Below are 24,155 nucleotides of genomic sequence, written 5' to 3'. Positions count from 1 at the left end.
CGGCTCAGGTCATGATCCTGGAGTCCCGGGATCGAGTCCCGCATCAGGCTCCCTGCTCGGCGGGGAGTCTGCTTCTCCCTCTGACCCTCTCCCCTCTCATGCTCTCTCTCAAATAAATAAATAAATAAATCTTTAAAAAAAAAATCAAAGAAAAAAAAATTTGAGCTCCTCATTAGACATCCAAGTGGAGATGCTGAATAGGCAGTTAGGTATGACTCTGGAGCTCATGAGAGGGGATAGGACGAGGGGTGTAAATGTGGGGATTGTCAGTGTGTAGATGTCATTTTGAAGGAGGGGGATTGGATCAGTCACCTAAAAAGTGAGTGCGCAGAGGAAAGAAGAGATTTACTATTAAAATAGTTTTAACAGTGGGACGCCTGGCTGGCTCAGTTGGAACAGTATGCGACTCTTGATCTCAGGGTCATGAGTTTGAATCCCATGTTGCGTGTAGAGATTACTTAAATAAATAAAGCCTTAAAAAATAAAATAATTTTAACAGCAAATCCTTTTTCTTTAAACTACGCATTCTTTTCTCATGGCAGTTAGACTCTCTGTGAAGATGATATTCTATCACTATTTAGTAAAAATGTTCTAGTCACCAAGTGCAATAAACCCCTCAGATTCAGGGGCACAAAGCAGCAACCATTTTATTATGCTCACAGATGCTGTGGGCAGAAATTCAGATAGGCACAGCAGGGGTGGTTGCCTTTGCTGCACAGTGTTGGGAAGACTTGAACATCTGAGGCAACCATCATCTGGAGCTGCTTCACTCACATATTTGATGCCTGGGCTGGGATGAGTCAAAGGCTGATCTTAGCTGGGACTGCAGACCAAGTGCTTCCATGTGGCCCCTGGTGCCTTGGGCTTCACACAGGGTGTTGGCTGGGTTCTAGGGAATGAGCCTTCCAAGAGAATCAGGAGGAAGCCTTGGAAGTTGCATATCGACACTTCTGTCTTACTCCGTTGGTTGGAGCAGTCATGGCCTTAGCCAGATTCAAGGGGAGGAGACAAAGACCTCTTGTCTCAACTGGAGGAGTATTAAAGAAATTGGGGCCATGTTTTATAACCACCACAAATACCCTTTGAATTTGAGGTTCTGCCCCCAAACCACAGTTACTTTGGAGGAAGGAGTTCCAACACAGGGTCCATGGATATGTGTTTTCAGCCCCAGTTGTGCATTGCTGCATGCTGAGTGACCAGGATTACCTTAATATCTCTTTTAGGGAGAGTGACCTGAATAAACTTGGGAAAAGGTTCTTGCTTCTGTCCAGTAAGTGGTGAGCTATATTATGGGTCTGTGATACTGAGATTTAGAAATTTAAGTTCCCTTTTGCTGGTTTATTTCAATTTCATGTCTTTGAAGAATATTAATAACTTACTAGCGTTTCAGATCAGTGGATGTTTTTTTGACTCTTATTTGGGATTTTTCCAAAGATAAAATATCTGCAGGCTTCTACCAGCCACTTGCTCTTCTCTTTTCAGTTGCCCTCAAGCCTGGAAATTTTGACATGATGTTCGCTTGCCCAATCTACAGTTGTTTCTCAAGGGTTATATTCCTTCTGTTTTAAAAAGTTGGCAGCCTAGGTGATTCAGTTGGTTAAGCATCTGCCTTTGGTTCAGGTCATGGTCTTGAGGTCCTGGGATGGAGTCCCACATCGGGCTCCCTGCTCAGCAAGGTGTCTGCTTCTCCCTCTCCCTCTCCCTCTCCCTCTATGCACTCACTCAAATAAATAAATAAAAATCTTAAAAAAAAAAAAAGTTGGTGGCCTACCTCTGATTCCTGTGAGGGTGAGGCCCTCAGCATTTGCACATTGGAAGGATGCTTTGCTTCTCTCCAGAAACAATTCTAGATAACCAGTCATCCAGGGTAGAGCTGATCTTGTTTCCTTGGATACAGTTATCATATTCATGTCCTGCTTTTCAGTATTGTGGCCATCGGTAGACACTTTTGCAATGGGAGGTGGTATTTATGTCTGTGTGCAAATGTGAGGAGAGGAAACTAAAGGAAATGTTCATTTGGCATCATCTAACATCCAATCGGAAGCTCTAACTCAGAATGATACATGAGGGTTGCCAGCTGAGAACTCCTCACATGGGGAAGGAATCAAAGCAACCAGAAAAATTTTGACATGACGCATGTGTAAGTGCTGTGGATGTTCAGAGTTAAAGCAGTGACCGTACCAGAGGTGGGGTTAGGGAAAGCCTTTCTAACAGAGACAGTAAAGGGACGTAAAGTGCCACCAAGGGGAGAAACGCTTTGGGCAAGAACATCCGCTAGAAGGGAACAGAGGCTGGGGCTTGGGGTGGGGGAGGAGATAAACGGACCTGAAAGTCATCTTGAGGCCGGAGAGAGGAGGAAGGTGGCAGAACTGGCTCAGGAGTTGGGGAGCCTTAGCCAGGGGTAAAGATTTGGGATTGGGCAGTGAGAAGTTAGTGTATGCTTTTATGCTTGGGGAGTGCTGTCTGTGATTTTACTCTTACTGAAAGGTCCCTGAGGGATCATCCTTGAATTTTTCCGACAGCAGAACTGAAGTTAGTCAGTCAGTCTGCTCCTGAGAGTGATTCTTCCCAGATGCGGTGTCCTCATCTGGGACAGTCTGGCTGATTCAATAGAGTGGTAACGTCCCAGTGGTTTATTCATTCAGTACATGTTTTTGGAATCCCAGTTGTGAGCAGGGCACTGAGCTGGATGCTTCCGGGGTGAGGAGGAGAACACGTTACTGAGCAACAGCCAAGGAAGGCTCTTGCTGGCCTTGTGGAGCTGGCCCCCAGCCGAGTGGTTACAAGTGCAGGTTATGGAGTCCCGGTGCTCAGTGCTGGTGAGGGAATGGCGACAGAGAGAGGACCCCGGGAGGGAGGCCTCGGTGTTTTGGAGCAGCTGGAAGAAGAGCAGGCTGGTGCCCGCTGAGGCAAGAAAGGCCGAGCTCACCAGGCCATAGGTCCCACACTAATAACACAAACACTTACGTCCTGCATCTTAGGTCCTTTGTGCACATTGACTCATTTAGTTCTTACGGTGAACCTGTGAGGTAAGTCCTATTTTCTGCGCTTCTTCACAGGTGGGGAAACTGAGGCACAGAGAGGCTAACCGGTCGGCAGGTACCCGCTCCCCTACACCTGAGTGGTGGCGCCTGGATCCATGCTCGAGGCGCAGCACCATTCTGCCTTGATTTTGCATATTTTGGTTTTCAGCCTAAGAACAATGCCGAGTCATCAGAGGGGTATGAAGTAGGGGGGTAGCAGGATCAAGCCTGTGTCCTAGAAAGGGCTCTCTACTCAGACCGTGGAAAACGGACTGGCAGGAAGCACAGATGTGGGGAGACCACTAAATGCTCTTGTCATGGCTCTGAGCTTTCTGGCTGGCTTTCTTTTCCCTTTGACTCCTTTTCTGAGGGGAGGAGAACGGGAGAGTTGGGCAGTCGGCATGCAAGCCCCAGACCCTTGTTAAATATCAAAGTGCTACTTCCGCTGCAGCATTTATTCTTGGGTCGCAGCAACCTTAATGTCTGGAGGGAATGGAGCCTGATAGTAATTTATGGACTGAATAGTCTCTGGAGGCCATCCAGCCCAGGGGCTCTCCCAGTGTTGGAGGTACCGCCGCGACGTTTCTCAGGGTGGACATTTAACCTCCATTTGAACACCAAACCCAACAGGAGCCTGGGAGGTTGTTCCTTACTCCTCCCTTTGTCTGAGTCCCCTTTGCCCTTCAGTCACCAAGCCCCATCATAGCTCCCTCTTCCATCTCTGGAAGATGTCCACCTCAGAACAGCTCTGGGGCTGCTACCCAGCTTCCGGCCACCGCCAAATCTCACCTTGATTATTGCTGCAGGAGGGATCTTTCTGAAATGTCAGTCAGATTGTCACCAGTCTGCTGAAACCTTTTCAGACTTCCTTGTTATCCCTGGTCAAGTGTTCATATTTCTTAGTATGGCTTACACAGAAGCCTTCTCCAGCCTCATCTCATGCCATAGTCTTTATACAGTCATTGCAGTGTGGTGCTCCATTACACCTGCCTGGGCCCCATCCCTGGAGATTGTTATTCAGTATATCAGGAGTAAGGACCAACATCTGGCTTCTGAAAGCCCCGCTCAGGTGATCCTGATAATCCGGATCCTGATCTCCGCTCTCATTCCAGGGTCCTCAATCTGACCACACAGTTAGCATCGTCCGAGGAGATTTTAAATACCGAAACATGGGTCCCTCCCTCAGCAATTCAGATTTAACGAATCTGGTTTGATTTCCCAGGCATCTCTACCTTGAAAGAAAAAAAATTGCAGCCAGGATGGGGTACCTCTGCAAGCAGAGGGAGTACTCCAGAGGGCAAAATCGGGGGTAGGTCTTATGGGGAAGCAGATTGATTCTGGAGTGTTTCGCCCTTTCATGTACAGATCTCCATGTATTTGAAGAGCTGCTCTTCAAATTATCTTCCCCTCTCCTAACCACACTTCCTGTTCCCCAAGCCTTCTTGCTGGGCAAAATGTTCAAGTTCCCAGACTCCTCACACCCTGATTACCGCTCCTCCCTGAATATGTTTGTTTTTTAGTCACGCCATTTAAATTGATATGTTTAGAGATTCATTCTAGATGTGAGCCTAGTTACAGTGGGACGGATAGCTTCTTTAATTCAAACACTGTATGTGGCTGTTTAAAATGCCATAAGATCAGGGCACCTGACTGACTCGGTAGAGTATGTGACTCCTGATCTCAGGGTCATGAATTCAAGCCCCATGTTACTTAAAAAAAAAAGCCCCTTACTTAAAAAAAAAAAAAAAAAAAAACACCAAAAAACCCATAAGATCACCTTGGCTTGATGTCATGATTGATTCATGGGCTACTTAAAAATCAATGAAAACTCCCACTCTCGCTTAATGGTTAAGAGCAGGAATTCTGAAAACAGACTGGATTAGGATTCCAGCTCCATGATATTACTACCTGATGACTTTGGGTGGATCACTTAAAATTCTGTACTTAGGTTCCTCCTCTGTAAAACGGGGATAAAAATGTATCTATCTCATAGGGTTGTTGTGAGGATGAAATAAGGAAAATGTGTCAAGTGCCTGGAAAATAGTAAGTGCTTTATAAATATTAGTGATAATCATTAGTTATTTGTCCTGCTCTTAAACCAAGGTTCTTACTTTCCATCTTTTTCTTTCATTTGGGTATCACTTAGTGTTTTTCACCTTTAGTCTTTTTAGGACCTGGAGCTATCCTTAGGTGAACTGCCTGTGGAGATACTTGATCGGAGCACTACCCAGCCCTCCTGTTCTCTCTTCCCCTTACACATACACACTAAATCACAGCATTACAAACTTCCTCCCTCAGGAGACGATACAAAGACCCATTAAAATGCATGCATTTTACATGGCAGGAAAGCTGACTTTATCATTTACCATGGTTGATCTGATGAATTAATCTGTTTCCCTGGCCATTGAGGAAATGGATTTAGCATAGAAGTACCGATGAAAGGAATGCTGTGGGAGGAAGGAACAATCCAGCACTACTAGGCACCCAGCACCACCTAGGAGAGATGCTGTATATCCATTATTATTATTATTATTAACTTTTACAACAGTCTTTCAAAAGAGTGATACTTCCCCATTTTACTGAAGAAAAAGCCTGTTCAGTAGTCAAGTAATGTCCTTAAAAGAAATAGCTGATAAATGGCAGGCAGGGTTTGGACCCAGGCCCATGCCCTGTGAACGTCTCTCCGGTGTCCTTGGCCTCACACCACCCTGCTTCGGTGGAGCGTGTCTGGTCGGGGTAGTGGAAGTGTCACAAAATGGGGAGGCCATGTGACACACCAATTTGGTCTGTTTTGTGGTTTTTATCTAGAGCTCAGACCTGTTCTCAACCAGCTTTAACCATAAGCTGCGCACTCAGTAATTGACAAGCTCATCTACCTGTGGTTACTTTCAGTTTAGAAGGAATTATGTTTATATTGTTGCTCCTTTAATCTGAAATATTTGTGCCAAATATGGTGCCTATGCCAAATCAAGTATGGAGAATACGTCAATTTTTTAAAGATTTTATTTATTTATTTTGAGAGAGCAAGAAAGAACGTGAGTATGAGAGCATGAACAGGAGGAGGGGCAGAGGCAGAGGGACAGAGAGAGAATCCCAAGCAGACTCCCCACTGAGCGAGAAGCCCAATGCAGAGCTCAGCCCCACAACTGTGAGATCATGACCTGAGCTGAAATCAAGAGTCAGATGCATAACCAACTGAGCCACCCGGGTGCCCCGAGAATATATCATTTTTTTTTTTTAATTCCTTAACACTATTAGATTTGACATAATTGGAGACCTTGACAATTCATAGTTCACAGAATCCTTTTGGATAGCTGGAGGAGCACTAGATTCTGAGTAGTTCTTGAAGTTTTGTTTTTAAGACCTTTTTTTTTTTTTTAAGTAGGCTCCAGGCCCAGTGTGGAGCTCAGTATAGGGCTTGAACTCACAACCCTGAGATCAAGATCTGAGCTGAGATCAAGAGTCAGACGCTTAACCGACTGAGCCACCTAGGTGCCCCATTGTTTGTTTGTTTGGTTTTTTTAAGATTTTATTTATTTATTTGACAGAGAGACAGCAAGAGAGGGAACACAAGCAGGGGGAGTGGGAGAGGGAGAAGCAGGCTTCCGCTGAGCAGGGAGCCTGATGTGGGACTCGATCCCAAGACCCTGGGATCATGACCTGCGCCGAAGGCAGACGCTTAACGACTGAGCCACCCAGGCACCCCATGCCCCATTGTTTTTTAAGATCTTGACTGTTCTTCATGGGTTAGAGCCCTAGATCTTTTTTCCTTTTTGCTGTTCACATTCCTGGCACTATTTATCTCTTAAAGTTAACTGTGAATCTGATACATTTAATCCCTGTGTTTCTGGATATAGATTAGATAACTATAAGAAGGTACTGCTAGTGGTAAGACCTTATAGCATATTAGGATTTAGAGTAGAAAAAATAAGGTGCTTGGCACAAGATTCTTTAACTCTACCAAGAGTTAAAGTGAGATAAGAGGAGGTGAGGGGTAATAGACTTTTGGGTTGAGAATGTTCCAGAGTGTCATTAAAAACTGTCCTTTCTCGGGGAGCCTGGGTGGCTCAGTTGTGTCCGCCTTTGGCTCAGGTCATGATTTCAGGGTCCTGGGATTAAGCCCCACATCAGGCTCCCTGTTCGGTGGGGAATCTGCTTCTCCCTCTCCCTCCTGCTCCTGCTCGCTCTCTCAAATAAAATAAATAAAATCTTTTAAGAACTGTCCTTTCCCTCACTTATCTGAGCTCTACTCCCCAGTAATTTAGTACTTCGTCCATATATTCAATTTTGCCACATTAGGAGGGAACTATAATTCATGTTCCCTTATATCTCAATGTCCATTTTTACAAGGAAGAGTTGGTTTCTGACTTTAAAGCAAATCCTATTATTTGTAATTAAATATATTTGAATATTACAATAACTATAGTTGGATTGGGTGCTCAACTGTTAATATTTTCTCTTCTTAGGAAATCAAAATTAGATTTATATATAAACTTCCTATTATAAAGGCATACACCTGGTCTTAAACCTTATAAAGTACTATTTGGATTTGTAAGCAATAAAAGTATATGTTTACTATAGAAGCATACTTTTTTTTTTTAAAGAGAGAGAGAGTGAGAGAATTTAAAGCAGGTTCCACACCCAGTGTGGAGCCCCACGTGGGGTTTGATCTCACAACGCTGAGATCATGATTTGAGCTGAAAGCAAGAGTCAGACACTTAACCAGCTGAGCCATTCAGGCGGCTCCCCCAGGCATACTTATTTTGAATTATCTTTTTCTAACTTGAAATTCTAGAGTCTTAATGTTTAAGGTAATTATGAATGGTTAAATTATCAATGGTTAGGGGCGCCTGGGTGACTTAGTCAGTTAAGTGTCTGCCTTCGGCTCGGGTCATGATCTCAGGGTCCTGGGATCGAGCCCCACGTCTATCTTCCTGCTCAGTGAGGAGTCTGCTTCTCCCTCTCCCTCTGCCCACCCCCACTCATGCTCTTTCTCTCTCTCTCAAATAAATAAATAAAATCTTAAAAAAAATTATCAATGGTTAAATAGTTAAAACTGTAATATTTAAGTATGGGCTCCCTCCTGTTCATTATGCCTTTTGTCGTCCTACAATGAAAATTTCATGAAGGTTGAGTGTCTTTCTGTAGCATTAATTGCCTTGTACTTTTCTCATTTTTTTTCCTCCTTCCTAATTTACTTTATGGAGCTTGCAAATCTAAATAATTTTGTGGCCCTGGATGAGATTAGCAGGATTAGATTGAAAACACTAATAGAAACCAAATAGCTGTTTTGTGGGCTTTGAACAAAAATATCTTTTCATAGAAAAGTGTTTACTATAGGGCGCCTGGGTGGCTCAGTTGGTTAAGCGACTGCCTTCGGCTCAGGTCATGATCCTGGAGTCCTGGGATGGAGTCCCGGGATCGAGTCCCGCATCAGGCTCCCTGCTCAGCGGGGAGTCTGCTTCTCCCTCTGACCCTCCTCCCTCTCGTGCTCTCTCTCTCTCACTCTCTCTCTCTCAAATAAATAAATAAAATCTTTAAAAAAAAGAAGTGTTTACTATATATTAAACTTTAAAAAAAATTTTATTGGAGAGCAAGAGAGAGCGCACGTGTGCGTGAGCGGGGGTGGGGGGGGTGGGGGTGGGGGAGGGGCCGAGGGCAGAGGGGAAGCAGACTCCCCGCTGAGCAAGGAGCTCCATGCTTGACTCAATCCCAGGACCCTGGGATCATGACCTGAGCCAAAGGCAGACGTTTAACTGACTGAGCCACCCAGGAGCCCCTATATATTAAGCTTTAAAAGAGAATATAAAGCTATAAAATTACTATGATCCCAGTGTTTTAAGATTTTTTTTTTAGGTAATCTCTGCACCCAGCATGGGTCTTGAACTCACAACCCTAAGATCAAGAGCTGCATGTTTTCTACTGACTGAGGTAGCCAGGCAACCCTAACATTTTAAAAGAGATAAAATATATGTATACACCCTGAGATAGATTAAAAGGAATTACATGGACTTCTCATTTGTGGTTCTGGAGAGTGGGATGGTAAGATATGGGTGATTTTATCTTTGGGGGCTTTTTTTCATATTTTTCCAAATTTTCTATAATGAACATTATTACTTTTATGATCTTTAAAATTTTCTTCTTTCTTTTTTTAAGATTTTTATTTATTTATTTGAGATGGAGAGAGAGAGAGAAGGCACAAGCAGGGAGGAAGGCCCTAGGGAGAGGGAGAAGCAGACTCCCCGCTGAGCAGGGAGCCTGATGCAGGGCTGGATCCCAGGACCCTGAGATCATGACCTGAGCCAAAGGCAGGCAAAACCAACTGAGCCACCCAGGTGCCCCTAAAAATATCTTCTTAAAGGGGTGCGTGGGTGGCTCAGTCAGTTAAGTGTCTGACTCTTGCTTTCTGCTCAGGTCATGATCTCATGGGTCCTGGGATCAGTCCACGTCAGGCTCTGAGCTCAGCGAGGAGTCAGCTTGATGATTCTCTCCCTCTGCCCCTCCCCCCCCAAATAAATAAATCTTTAGAATATCTTCAGGGTGCCTGGTCGTAAAAGGACTAATTTCTATAGAAATTAGTGCAAGACTATTTCTGTTACTTTGTACTTTGGGTGCCTTAGTCACTGGGCCTTTCCTGACAGCAAAGAGGGGCTTAGTAGAGGCAATAGATAAAATATGGCTTTGCTCTATTTATAGTATAGGTATTTCTAATACAAAGTATGGCTAACACCCAAAGGAGAATCATGTGACAAGGTGGAACAGAAATTATCTTTAGATCACTTTCTGTTCTGGATTGTTGTATGCGCCGGGGTTTTGTCTCTCTGCTCACTTTGGCCCCTCACTCCACCGTGCCTGTCGTAAATGCACTAGTGCATGGATGTCAAGTACAATCTTAATTTAAAACGAAGTTTTATGAACTGATGTAATGAATCCCTTTTGTAAGGGGCCCTGATTTGTGTTTCTCAACACATCTCTTGGTTTCCTTAGAATGCAGTATATAAATGAAAACTGTGACTTTGGACAGACTTTTTAGTGATCTTTACAGTAATAAGTTCCCCATCAGACAATAAGCTGTTTGCTTTATGACTTGTTGGTAAGTTATCCCCAAGGGGTTGAGAAATTCCTGTTTTGAAAAGTCCGGAAAGTCTTTGGTGACTTGCTGTTTCATTTTTATTTTTCTTTTCTCTAAAGTTGTAGAAAACAGGATCACACTTACATTCCCTTTATATGCTACCATCTGCTGTCCGCTAACCTAAAGTTAGCACTCACCTCTGCAGAGAATTAAGCCCAGCGTCATGCCCTAAGCCAGCCCCTCTGTGGAATGAATTCATTTCTCTTCTGTGCACCCAGAATTGTACTTGGCATTCAAATTGCGCAAATCATTTTGTGTCCTGCGGTTCAGTGAAAGTGGTTATTAAATCACAGGCTTAGCATTATTTTGGAGATAAAAAATACTTTAGTTAGAACTTCAGTGGAGTTCTTTAAATTAACTTGTAATTTGAAAAAACAGAATTGAGATTGTGAAATACAGTAGGCTCTTGTAAAACTTTTTCCAGTAAAACAGTGGCCACAAGCTAGTTGGCAATGGTTTTCCTAGACAGTTTGGCTAGTGATCACCTAAGGATATAGAGTTCTTATGAAGAGCATTTGGGCTGATTGCCCTGTGGCTGCTATTAGTTAAATGTGGTTTATAGCTAAGCAGCCTGTAAGAAAATCATCACTATTTGACTCTTTGCTCATCTTCTCCTTGAGAATGCTACCTGCCTTTTGGCTTTAATTTGCAATGATTTCTTTAAAATATAGGATAGCTATTACAATGTTACCTACAGTGATTAGACTAAGAAATAGAGCATCATGCCAGTCGTTTTTGGTACTTTAATTTTACAGAAAAAACTAGTAACTGGTTTCTGGTTTAAGAAATGACAAAATTGGGGCACCTGGGTGTCTGAGTCGCTGAGACATGACCGACTGCCTTCTGCTCAGGTCATGATCTCAGGGTCCTGGGATTGAGTCCCGCGTCGGGCTCCCTGCTCCGCGGGAAGCCTGCTTCCCCCCCCGACACACTCCCCCTGCTTGTGTTCCCTCTTTTGCTGTGTCTCTCTCTGTCAAATAAATAAATAAAATCTTTAAAAAAAATGACAAAATTATACTACTTACTATCCCCTTTGTGTTGTTCCCCCCCCCAACTAAAACCAAAACAGAAGACAACAGAAAACCCCTTTGAGTTATGGACTAGAAATGAATTAGACAATTTTCAACAACTTGTAATTTTTTATTGGTTTGAAAATGCATATATTCGTGTGTGACCCCCAGTGTTCATCTCTAGTTGAACAGGTGTAGTGGGATGTTGCTTTATGGTTCTAAGGTGGAACTTCAGGGAGTGGATTGTGATGGTTCTACATTTGTATCCAAGATAAGCAATTAAATAACTAGTCTATTTTTTTATTAATATATAACACTGGACTTTATTATAAAAAGTAGGTGTCTAGGGGTGCCTGGCCGGCTGTTGGTGGACCACATGACCCTTGATCTTGGGGTTGTGAGTTTGAGCCCCACGTTGCAGGTAGAGTGTACTTAAAAAAAAAAAGTAGGTATCTCTTTCTTTAAATCCTTTATTAGGGGAATCATAGCTTTTGGTTACATAAGAGAGGCAGTGTCCAAAAAAACAGAAAGCAAGTCACATACGTAATGTTAAATTTTCTAGTAGCCACGTTAGAAGAAGTAAAAAGAATTGAGTGAAATTAATTTGAATAATATATTTTATTTAACTCAATATATCTAAGATATCATTTCAATGTTAATGAGATATTTTACATTCTTTTTGTGTGTGTGCTAAGTCTTCAAAATCCAGTGTATACTTTACACTTACAGCATGTCTCAGTTTGAACCAGCCGTATTTCAAGTGCTCAGTAGTCACATATGGCTAGTGATTACCATGTTGAATTATGTAGGTCTAGAGTTGGGGCATATTTGTATGCAGTAGCATCTAAATACATTGACATGTTATGTAGATTTCTATGTGGATCACATCCTGAGAAACGTAAGGTGGATCTTCATACTTCTAGCCTTGAGGCAGATTTTAACTTGGCCTTAATGTGCATATTGTAAGAGAGTTCTAGTGGCCTTTGGGTTTTTTTTTAAGATTTTATTTATTTATTTGTCAGAGGAGAGCACAAGCGGTGGGGGGTTGGGGGGTGGCAGGCAGAGGGAAAGGGAGAAGCAGGCTCCCCGCTGAGCAAGGAGCCGGATGTGGGACTCGATCCCAGGACCCTGGGATCATGACCCAAGCTGAAGGCAGACTCTCAACCAACTGAGCCGCCCAGGCGTCCCGGCCTTTGATTTCTTATTGAGGTAATACACACCATGATTGTAATGCCTCAGCTACCACTTTCATTCCAGCCAGTGTTTAGTATACATGTACCACTCACTGCCCAAGCAGCATCTGTCCTGGGGCAGGTTGGTCTTGGGGGTAGTGAGGGCAGGTGCAACAGCAAAGGTGTGGTAGCTGAAAATGTTTGGGAGGTGCCTAAGTGGAAGGAAGACATTGTTTTAAAAAAAAATCCCAAGTACCACCTCTAATGTTGGAAGACTTAGTTTATTTATGGAAACATATTGGTCTGAGGGGGGCAAACACCTCATTCTGACATTCTCATTTCTTTGCTTTATCGGACTTCTAAAAAAGATTTTATTTATTTATTTGAGAGTGTGCACGACTGGGGGGAGGGGCAGAGGGAGAAGCAAACTCCCCGCAGAGCAGGGAGCCCGATGTGGGACTCGATCCCAGGACCCTGGGATCATGACCTGAGCCAAAGGCAGATGCTTAACCAGCTGAGCCACCCAGGCGCCCAACTTTATTGAACTTTTTCACCAGTGCAATTTAAGCCCATGAGGAGGGAAATGCCTCAGATCTGTGCTGTAAGTGTAAAAGTGCACACTGGATTTAGAGAACTTAGTACCAAAAGAAGAATGTAAAGTATCTCATTAATTTTTGTGCAATTACATGTTGAGGAGATAACATTATATTTAAGTATTTTAAGCTTTCTTTTATTATTATTTTTTAAAGTAGGCTCCATGCCCCATGTGGGGCTTGAACTCGTGAACCCAAGATCAAGAATTGCATGCTCTACTGACTGAGCCAGCCAGGTGCCCTATTTTTGGATATATTGGGTTAGGTAAAATATGTCATTAAAATTAATTTACTTGTTTCCTTTTAGTTTTTTAATATGGCTACTTGAAAATTTAAGATTCTGTACGTGGCTTGCATTACATCTCTGTTGGATAGTTGCTGCCTTAGGTTGTTCATTATTCGGTGTAAAAGACCACTGGGAAGGTACTGCCTGTGCCTTCCTGAACGTGTGCGTGAGAGCTCGGCCAGGTGATGGCACCTTTGCAGCGGCAGGCGGGGTCTTCTGTGTGTGTCCCCGCCGAGGACGAGGGAGACCTATAGCACAGGGTTCTGTACGAAAACCTGAGCCTGAACCACTTAGCTGCCATTACACTTGCTGCTTTGAGAACAGAAGGCCTGCTGGTTTTGTCACCAGTTTGCTCCATACTTTTTATGAAAGGAGCAGTTATGAGGGTGCCTCTTCGCACCTTCTCTGAGAAATAAATCAAGAGCTCTAGATAAGTGTACGTGTTTGTGTGCATTCAGTCTTTCATTCAGTGTTCTCACAATCCCAGAGAATCATCTCTGGATACTCTGATCTGTACATATATTAGTCTTTGGCTATTACTCTCAGTTATTTTGACAAGTTCTTCTGACTGGTCTGTATTGATATTTCTGTGACCAAGCTATTCACAAAGAAGAGGAAAGGTGATCAGAGAAACCAGCATTTCTCTGGGGTATTTGTGAGCTTTGGGACAACTTGTAGGACTGGTATTTAGCTTCTCTTCTTTCTCATCCCCAACTGAGAACTTTTAAAGATTATTTATTTAGGGGCGCCTGGGTGGCTCAGATGGTTAAGCGTCTGCCTTCAGCTCAGGTCATGATCCTAGGGTCCTGGGATCGAGCCCCGCATCGGGCTCCCTGCTTGGCGGGGAGCCTGCTTCTCCCTCTCCCTCTACTGTTCCCCCTACTTGTGCTCTCTCGCTCTCTCTGTCAAATAAATAAAATCTTAAAAAAATAATAATAGTAAAGATTATTTATTTATTTATTTATTTATTTGACAGAGAGAGAGAGAGAGAGACAGTGAGAGAGGGAACACAAGCAGAGGGAGTAGGAGAGTGAGGAGCAGGCCTCCTGCGGAGCAGGGAGCCCGATGTGGGGCTCGATCCCAGGATGACCTAAGCCAAAGGCAGATGCTCAAAGACTGAGCCACCCAGGCGCCCCCCAACTGAGAACTTTTAAAAACAAAATTGCTTCTGGGCACCTGGGTGGTGCAGTTGGTTAAGCGACTGCCTTCGGCTCAGGTCATGATCCTGGGGTCCCTGGATAGAGTCCCGCATTGGGCTCCCTGTTCAGCGGGGAGTCTGCTTCTCCCTCTGACCCTCCCCCCTCTCATGTGCTCTCTCTCTCTCACTCTCTCTCTCAAATAAATAAATAAAATCTTAAAAAAAAAATTGCTTTTCATTGAGTGGGAGAATCCCAGGCAGGTCCTTGCTTATACGCTTAAACCTGTATTCTTAGAATTAGCTCTGTCTTCCCTAAACAGCCACATCCCACCTTTTGATCTTACTCTAGGTTTGTTATCTATACCTTCCAGTTCACCCTCTTAGAAGGGGGGTTAGGGTGGAAAGAAAGGAGCTGACATTTGTTGAGCATCTGTTGTATGCCATGTACTGTGCTGAGTTCTTTAGAAATATCTCAACAGCCACGAGAGATGGGAATGATGGTCTCTGTTTTAGAGATGAGGAAGTGGAAATCTGGAAGTTAAGTTATTTTTCAACTTCACATACATCTGGTAGATAATGGATCCTGGAACTTGGCAGATGCCACGCCCACATTGGCATCCCAGTGGAGGAGAAGCTGTGTGATGTGCTTCCAGAGGCAGAGACTGCGGATGTGTCTTGTGTTGTCAACTAGGAGAAACACAGGATTCTGTCCCAATCACCTTTTATCCCTAATCACAGACCTGATGCCTGTGTTGGGTAGATGGGGTGTTTGTAGGTTGTTTCCTCCTACTAAGGCTCACAGTGACCATATGGACACTTTGGTTTGCAGTTGGGACCCCGATTGCCACAGGATGGCCCAATGGAATCAGCTACAGCAGCTCGACACGAGGTACCTGGAGCAGCTTCATCAGCTGTATAGTGACAGCTTCCCGATGGAGCTGCGACAGTTTCTGGCCCCTTGGATTGAGAGTCAAGACTGGTAAGTCCTTCCTGAGAAACTCCCCAAAGTGTCAGGTTTGGGTTTGAGTCAAGAGACATAACCTGTTCTAGCTTAACTCTGTGCTATTTCATCAAAAAACTTAATGGGTATAGGGGATGGGGTGAAAGAGATCAGGAGATAAAGAGGTACTCTCAGTCTCGTGGAAACGTTTTCTACAGTAGAAGTGTGTGCGGGCAACTGTCTTTTGGCACCTGGAACAGCAGCCTGCTTGGTGGTAAGATACTTGTTTTTGTTTTGACTGAGACAGAGACAGCAAGAGCAGGAACACAAGCAGGGGGAGTGGGAGAGGGAGAAGCAGGCTTCCCACTGAGCAGGGAGCCTGATGCGGGGCTCAATCCTAGGACCCTGGGATCATGACCTGAGCCGAAGGCAGATGCTTAACGACTGAGCCACCCAGGTGCCCCGGTGGTAGATGTTTTGAAGGCTGATTTGGATCTCGTTTCCTTGGCGAGATCCTCTGTGTGTTCTGACACTCCAGGGATGTGCTACAAATATTTTTTAACTCAATGAGAGTTCTCTCATGGGTAGAGATTTGGGTCCATAATTCTGATTCCCCTTTAATTAAAGGAAGGAGACACAGAGTAAGAGAAATAGACTTGTTCGTAGAGGAGATAATGGCCCAGAATTCCAAGGACCATTTCCTTCACTTTTTCCCCTTCTTTCTTAGAGAGAGAGAGAGCAGGGAACAGGCAGTGGGAGAGGGAGAGAGAGAATTTTAAGCAGGCTCCACGCCCAGTGCGGAACTGACATGGGCTCCATCTCACAACCCTGGGATCATGACCTGAGTCGAAACCAGGAGCGCCCCTTTTTTCCCTTCATTTTAATGTGTTCAGATCCACCTATTAATTTTCATTTAATGCAGGCCTATGACCTAGTTTTTCTAGAATTTGGTAAGGGGCCAGGGAGGTGAGTCAGAGATGATGGAGATGGGCCATCCCAGCCTGGGTTTGCTTCTTTGCTACTAATAATCTGACTGCAGACTGACTGAGAATTTAAAAGCAAAACAGCATGTCTGTCCACTTCACTTGAATATTTTATAAGTATAGACTGTGGCAGTGGCTAAGAGTATCTGGAATAATTGTTAATAATCATTGAATTCATGATACTTCATATTGCTGAGGAAGGTGAATCCAAAGTGATGGGTGGGTTAAAGCATCAGGTTTGTCTTGTTTTCTTCCCTCCTTGATGGTGATTTCTACGCGTGCATGTGCGCATATGCCGATGTGTGTAGGTTTCAGAATCGTTCTGTATCCTTCTTCCTTTTCCTAGGGCATATGCGGCCAGCAAAGAATCACATGCGACTTTGGTGTTTCATAATCTCTTGGGTGAGATTGACCAGCAGTACAGCCGTTTCCTACAGGAGTCAAATGTTCTCTATCAGCACAATCTACGGAGAATCAAGCAGTTCCTTCAGGTGGGATCAGAGACTGCCCCTGCAGAGTAGGGTGTTAGCTTTCTGTCCAGGAAGTATTTCTTTTCTCATTGGCCTAGGTAATGAGATCCTATCTTGTACTTTAAATCAAAGGAGAAATTATTAGCCCTTCCTCAAACCTCTGTATACCCATCCTTGAGCATCATTATCTGAAATCCACTTCTTTTGTCCACTGGAGTAATCACATAATTGTTACGTTGGCATGTTAATAACATGATCAGAACTAGTGGTTTCATAGGAAGATGACTTACTTTGCTATTTTTATTTTTATTTTTTTTAGAAAGGAAGGGGGGTGGAAGGGACAGAGGGAGAGAGAGAGAATCTTTTTTTTTTTTAAAGATTTTATTTATTTATTTGACAGAGAGAGACACAGAGAGAGAGGGAACACAAGCGGGGGAGTGGGAGAGGGAGAAGCAGGCTTCCCGCCCAGCAGGGAGCCTGATGCAGGACTCGATCCCAGGACCCTGGGATCAGGACCTGAGCCGAAGGCAGTCGCTTAACGACTGAGCCACCCAGGCACCCCGAGAGAGAGAGAATTTTAAGCAGGCTCCACACCCAGCATGGAGCCCGACTTGGGACTCGATCTCACGACCCTGAGATCATGACCTGAGCCGAAATCAAGAGTCAGACGCCCAACTGACTGAGCCACCCAGATGCCCCAGATGACTTATTTTTGAATGTTAAATGTTTGACCGTAATTGGATACTCTGGGACAAGGTCTGTCACCTCCACGTAAGGATAACATACTGTCCAAAGACTCAGACTAACATTGCCTTCTGTCACAGAAGTACAGCTCATGTGATTTTTTTCTGTTCTCCCCTCCATTTCCCACTGGTGGTAGTCAGGCTCTGAGGCCCTCATTTTATTATTTCATGTAGTAGATGTAATACTCTGGGTCCACGTCTCCTTAGTCTACTGCTACTTTTCATTCTCTCTCTCCAACTTACAGAGCAGATACTTGGAGAAGCCAATGGAGATTGCCCGAATCGTGGCCCGGTGCTTGTGGGAAGAGTCCCGCCTGCTCCAAACTGCAGCCACTGCGGCCCAGGTGAGACATGGGAAGAAACAAAGCACCACTGAAGACGCACTTTCCCTCTTGTGTCCAGAGACGTGCTTGCTCTTACACGGTCATTAGGGTGTGTACCGACCTCTGTGGTAGAAGTGGATGTTTCAGGTTTTTTTTCTTTTAAACAATGAAAATAATTGTTTTGTTTTGTTTTTTTCTTGAGTACATAATGCACTCTCCTTAAAAAAAATAAAATAAAATTTGACACAGTAGTATAAGGAAGAAAGTTTTACAAAAATCTGAAATGTCACTCCCTCTCTTTATTATCTCTTCCCAAAAAACCAACATGAATAGTCTGGTGTATATCCTTCCATACCTTTCTCCAGGCTCTCATATAAACTACAGAAAATACACACACACACACACACACACACACACACACACACACACACCCCATATTTAAATGGGTGTACTTCTCTGCATCTTGCTTTTTTCATTTAATATTATATCATGTAAATCCTTCCAAGTCAAGTAGTATAAAGCTAAGTCATTTTCTTTATTTGCTGCATAATATTCCATGGTGTGGATTTGCTGTAATGTATTCAGTTATTCTCTCTTTGATAGACATTTGCTTCATTCTGGGTTGGTTTTTTTCCCCCCTTACAAACACTACTGCAATGTCTCCCTTTACAACTTTATATATCTGTGCTTTGATTTCTCTATGATAGATTTCTAGGCATGGAATCACTGGGTCAAAGGGTGTATCTATGTTAATTTTATAGATCTAGATTCCTTTCCCCAAAGGCTGTAACAGTTCACATTTGCACCAGTGGGGTATGGTAATGTACTCTTCTTGGTGCCACCTTGGAGATGCTTTGGGGTTGAATCATTCAGGTTCATCTGCATTTCTCTTTTGGGGTTAAGTTTGAGAATACACTCACTAGAGCTAGAGATACAGTTAGCTTAGGGAAGGGAGATAACATGACACTTAACTGGCCCATTGACATTGAGGAACAGTTCGATGCTACTTTCATCACTTATGTTGATATATGAAAGACATATCACTTATATTGATACATGATAAACATATATATCTAGGACATCTAGAACTTCGCATACCATAATAATTCTTTACAGTTCATCCTTGTTGTGACACGTGTCAGAATTTCCTGCTTTTCAAAAGCTGAATAATGTACATTATTGTGGTACATAGACCACATTTTGTTTACGCATTCATCTGTTGAGGGACACTTGGGTGGCATCCACCTTTTGGCTATTGTGAATAATGCTGCTATGAACAGAAGTGTACAGTTTTTTCCCTTACAAGACAAAGATGTAGCAGGAACATAAAAGAAAGGACATCTAAGTCTAACTGAGGGAGTCGGGGAAGGTATCACAGAGAGAGAGAGATTGTGTCCGAGCCAAGACTTAAGGCTGATGACAAGTACACCAGGCTGATGAGGAGGGAGCACGCCAGGCAGAGAGAAGATCGTGTTCAGACAGGGAAACATTAATGCATATATTGTTGGGAGGAGTTGTGGAAAATTCAGCATCTGGTTGGATAAGGAAAGGTCAAGGGCCCTATTCTGAACACCTCTTTAGTTAGTCATGCCCAGCAGCTGGGCTTTGGAAGAGCAGTTTACCACAAGGGTCCGGGGGCCAGACTGCCTGGGTTTGAGCCTCACAGCTGTGCCCCTTGCTGTATAACCTCATGCTGTGGAAATGTGCCTCCCATGGGAATGATGACAGTACCTACTTCATAGAACTATGTAATGGTGCCTGCCACGTACCTGCCAAGTAAACATTAACTGCTCTCTGCTCCTGCTGTCACGATCACTGTCACATCATTGTCCCCATCACCATGACTGTAAGAAATGAGAACCCCCTGAGGAACTTTCAGCAGAGCACTCATGTGCTCAGATATGGGTGAGGGGGAACTGAGAACACTCACTGTTTGAGACACTGGAGACGGGGAGGTTAGCAGAGAGCCACTCACGCCTGCATCACTGGAGTTTTCTGTCCTGGAGAACCATAATGTGTTCATCCTGTCCCATAAGATAAAAATATTCAATTTAAGCCAATTTGGGTAGAGGCTCCCAAATTTCTAGTAAGAGGCAAGGGAGCAATAAGTGCCCTACGGATATTCCCAATCCTATAGACCCGGGGTTGGCAAACAGTCCCTGTGGCCCCAGTCCAGCTTGCCATGCCTGTTTTGTAAATGAAATTTTGGGGAACACAGCCCCACCCCTTTATGTACATGTTGTCTGTGGTTGCTTGCGTGCTGCAGTGACAGAGCTGAGTATTTACAACAGAGACTGGATGACCCACAAAGCCAAAAATATTTACCACCCGGCTTTCATAGGGAAAGTTTGCAGCCCTTGATCTAGAACTACAAATTGGATCCTAGAGGCCTCAATCCGGGCCTTTCTGTTATTTTCTCTGTTTACATCATCTGGCATATTCTTTTTTTTTTAAGATTTTATTTATTTATTTGACAGAGAGACACAGCGAGAGAAGGAACACAAACAGGGGCAGAGGGAGAGGGAGAAGCAGGCTTCCCACTGAGCAGGGAGCCTGATGGGGGACTCGATCCCAGGACCCTGGGATCATGACCTGAGCTGAAGGCAGACGCTTAACGACTGATCACCCAGGCGCCCCTTCTGGCATATTCTTACGTGTCTTTTATGGGTCGAGCACCAGGAGCTAGAAAGACAAGTAGATGTGAGCCCTGCCAAGCAGGGCTGTCAGTCTAGTTGGAACGATAGGTAGACAAACACTCAAAAGTGAGAGAAACACAGAGGAAGATGTGAATAATTTTGCCTACAGAAGTTGAATAAGGTTTTACAGGAGAGCTAACAGTTGCGCTGAGTTTGAAGGTGAAGGAGTTGGGCTGTTTTTGGGCAGAAGTGCATGCCAGGCTGAGTGGACGGTGTGTGGGGAGCACGCTGTATGTGGGGAAGAGTGGGTAGTTTGGGGGTGACTGGAACACAGGGAGGAAGGCTTCACTTGTCATCAGATTGCGTGAAGCATCGGTCAGTGCTGGGTTGAGATGTATATCCCTGGGAGCAGTGGGAGCCAGTAGGTTTTTACGAAGGTACTAGAGGTGGACTTCTGTGGGTGGCAGTGAACCAGGTCTGTTCCCCTTTAAGTGCAATACCAATTTAGAAATAGACATGGCAGTCGAAAACAGTAAACTGTCAGCTGTATTGTTGGTAAAACAAGACTGGAAAACATGGTTTAGCAGGTAACCATTGGGGATTTCTGATGCCTGCCCCTGTGTTAGATCTGGGGGTGGAGAGATTAGGTTTGCAGAGCAACACGTCCCCAGCCATCCATATGGAGCTTCAGAGACCAGAGATGAATGCCCACTGAACACAGAGCGAGCGGTCTCTAGAAGTGCTTCTAGAAACCAGGCCCTCACTCCTGCCCTGGGTGTGCCCCAGGAAGGCAGCGGTGGAGGAGAGAGGCACCAGCTAAAGTGCTAGGTTCTTCGAAGATCTGTGCATGCAGAGTCTTTCTCCTAATCTCACTGATCAGATGAGTCACTCCCCCTGTGAAGAGAATAAATCGGGGTGGTGGTTGGCTTCCCTAAACTTCTCAGGGAGGTTTGTGTTCTGTGGACTTGGATGGGGACCGCTGGAAAAGGAGAGAATGGGTCTCCATAGAGCTGGCATGTGTGGGTCTATTTTGGAGACTCCTGGTAGCAGTGTAGGGAACAGACTGGAAATGAGAGAGACTAGAGGCAAAGAGATCAATAGTTGGGGCTTGAGCTGAGCCGGTGGAGCTAGAGATCTGTTTGCGTGATTACAGAGCACAGAGCCAGGAGGATTTGGTGAATCAGTGTGAAGTCTGTCTTTGAGACTGAGAATTTCTAGTTTGGAAAACTGGGTCTATGATGTCTTTCCTGGACTCTCAGTTTTGTTCCACTGGTTGATACCTCAGTCCTGTACCAATATTCACTGTCTTGATCACTGCAGCTTTTTTCTTTTTAAAAGATTTATTTAGGGGCATCTGGGTGGCTCATTCGGTTAAGTGTTGCTTTCGGCTCAGGTCATGATGTCAGGCTCCTTGCTCAGCAGGAAGTCTGGCTTGCTTCTCCTTCTCCCTGCTTGTATTCTCTCTCTCTCTCTCAAATAAATAAAATCTTTAAAAAATAAAATAAAAAGATTTATTTATTTATTTGAGAGAGAGAGGGTAAGCACTTAAGCAGGGGGAGGGACAGCAGGAAAGGGAGAGAATCTCTAGCACATTCCCCACTGAGCACAGAGCCCGATGTGGGGCTCGATCCCACAACCCTGAGATCATGACCTGAGCTGAAATCAAGAGTTGGCTGCTTATCAGACTGAGCTACCCAGGCACCCCTATGTGGTCTTTTTTGGGGGTCAGGTATCTTATTCCTTTTTTTTTTTTTTTTTGAAGTTTTTATTGATTTATTCATTCTAAGTAGTCTATACCCAGTGTGGGGCTTGAACCCACCACCCTGAGATCAAGAGCCACAAGCTCCTCCAACTAAGGCAGCCACGTGCCCCAGATATCCTACTACTTTGACAAAATTTACCATGTTCATATTTCATGTGCTTTTTAACCTTTTCAAGGTACCATCCTCCCCTTCTCCTGTGAGGTGTTCTCTCTTCTTATGGCATTTCACCTCTGGGACAGTGGTTTTTTATTACACCACAGAAATGTGTTGGATACCACCTATACTAAATAGGCATCCAAGATCTGCTATCATAACTGTTCTGAAATTTTTTTAAAGATTTTATTTATTTATTTGACACAGAGAGACACAGCAAGAGAGGGAACACAAGCAGGGGGAGTGGGAGAGGGAGAAGCAGGCTCCCCACTGAGGAGGGAGCCAGATGTGGGGCTCGATCCCAGGACCCTGGGACCATGACCTGAGCCAAAGGTAGATGCTTAACAACTGAGCCACCCAGGTGCCCCTGTTCTGATTTTTTTTTTTAAGATTTTATTTATTTATTAGAGAGAGAATGAGAGATAGCACGAGAGGGAAGAGGGTCAGAGGGAGAAGCAGACTCCCCGCCGAGCAGGGAGCCCAACGCGGGACCCAATCCCGGGACTCCAGGACCATGACCTGAGCCAAAGGCAGCCACCCAACCAGCTGAGCCACCCAGGCGCCCTGTTCTGATTTTTAAAAAAAAAGATTTATTCATTTGAGAGAGAGCACGAGAGAGCACGAGCCAGGGGGGAGGGACAGAGGCAGAGGGAGAAGCAGACTCCCTGCCAAGCAGGGAGCCCGATGTGGGGCTCGATCCCAGAACCTGGAGATCATGACCTGAGCTGGAAGCAAACGCTTAACCGACTGAGCCACCCAGGCACCCCAGTTCTGAATTTTTTAACGTACTTAACCTAGAATGAGGTTTTCGAAGGTAGGGACCATGTCTTAGCTCCCCATGTAGTCCCCTAGTGCAACCCAGAGTGGCTTTAGGGTTGGCCTAAGGTAAAAAGGCAAGGGCACAGGCCAAACTTCGGGAGAGCGGTTGCACCATGCTGACGACGCCTGGAACAGTGCCTCTGTTTCCCTTCCCCGCCCAGTGGCAGCAGCACCTCAGCCAAACAGGAAGGGTGGTGGATGGGATGGGCAACTGGACAGAGGTATTTTTCTTTCTCCTCATACTTCCTGCGTTCACATGTGTGTTGATTCCCTTTTCTGGCAGCAAGGGGGCCAGGCCAACCACCCCACAGCCGCCGTGGTGACGGAGAAGCAGCAGATGCTGGAGCAGCACCTACAGGATGTTCGGAAGCGAGTACAGGTGAAGCAAGTCTTGGGCAGGAAGCCTTTCCTTGGGGACATTGCCTGTGGGTCCTGCATGTGTCTTTTTTGAGGTTTTGGCTTCATTTTAATTCTCAGAAGCTTTCCCCCTTCCCAGGAAAATCTTGCTCACTTCTGTCTTTTTGTTTTGGTTTGGTTTGGTTTGGTTTGTGTGTTCGTTTTAAACAGGATCTAGAACAGAAAATGAAAGTGGTCGAGAATCTCCAGGATGACTTTGATTTCAACTATAAAACCCTCAAGAGTCAAGGAGGCAAGTGACTATTAGAGACATTAAAATCTGTAGAATGTGAGGTTGTCACCTGAGTTCCCGGATGTCCATATTTCGCGTCTGCTCTGAGTTTGTGGCAGGGGCGGAGGTGGTGCACAGGGGCTTCTGGTGCTTATGCGAGCGCAGCTGTTGAGGATCCGAGTATTCCATCGGGTCACGGGGGTTTTCCTTCACCCACAGACATGCCAGATCTGAATGGGAACAACCAGTCAGTGACCAGGCAGAAGATGCAGCAGCTGGAGCAGATGCTCACTGCGCTGGACCAGATGCGGCGCGTAAGGGCATCTGACTGCCTTCCCTGCCC

The 24,155-nt window shown here is 44.7% G+C and overlaps 1 protein-coding gene across 4 annotated transcripts in view; it reads left to right on the top strand.

Annotated features, from left to right (window-relative positions):
* STAT3 (signal transducer and activator of transcription 3) overlaps positions 1–24,155 on the top strand; it is a 69,156-nt gene that overhangs the window by 24,006 nt on the left and 20,995 nt on the right. For all 4 annotated transcript variants that reach the window (XM_025861951.2, XM_025861949.2, XM_025861950.2 and 1 more), the window contains exons 2-7: positions 15,184–15,333; positions 16,624–16,768; positions 17,736–17,834; positions 23,468–23,563; positions 23,752–23,833; positions 24,032–24,126. In XM_025861951.2, the coding sequence (XP_025717736.1) occupies positions 15,206–15,333; positions 16,624–16,768; positions 17,736–17,834; positions 23,468–23,563; positions 23,752–23,833; positions 24,032–24,126 (645 nt within the window). In that variant the 5' untranslated portion in view covers positions 15,184–15,205. The remainder of the gene's footprint in view (positions 1–15,183; positions 15,334–16,623; positions 16,769–17,735; positions 17,835–23,467; positions 23,564–23,751; positions 23,834–24,031; positions 24,127–24,155) is intronic.

Source organism: Callorhinus ursinus, unplaced genomic scaffold, assembly GCF_003265705.2.
Source record: "Callorhinus ursinus isolate GAN/ISIS: 27379988/994484 unplaced genomic scaffold, GSC_fseal_2.0 scaffold108, whole genome shotgun sequence".
Taxonomy (NCBI): domain Eukaryota; kingdom Metazoa; phylum Chordata; class Mammalia; order Carnivora; family Otariidae; genus Callorhinus; species Callorhinus ursinus.
Note: the sequence above shows the minus strand (reverse complement) of the source record. Positions and strands in the feature narration are given on the sequence as shown.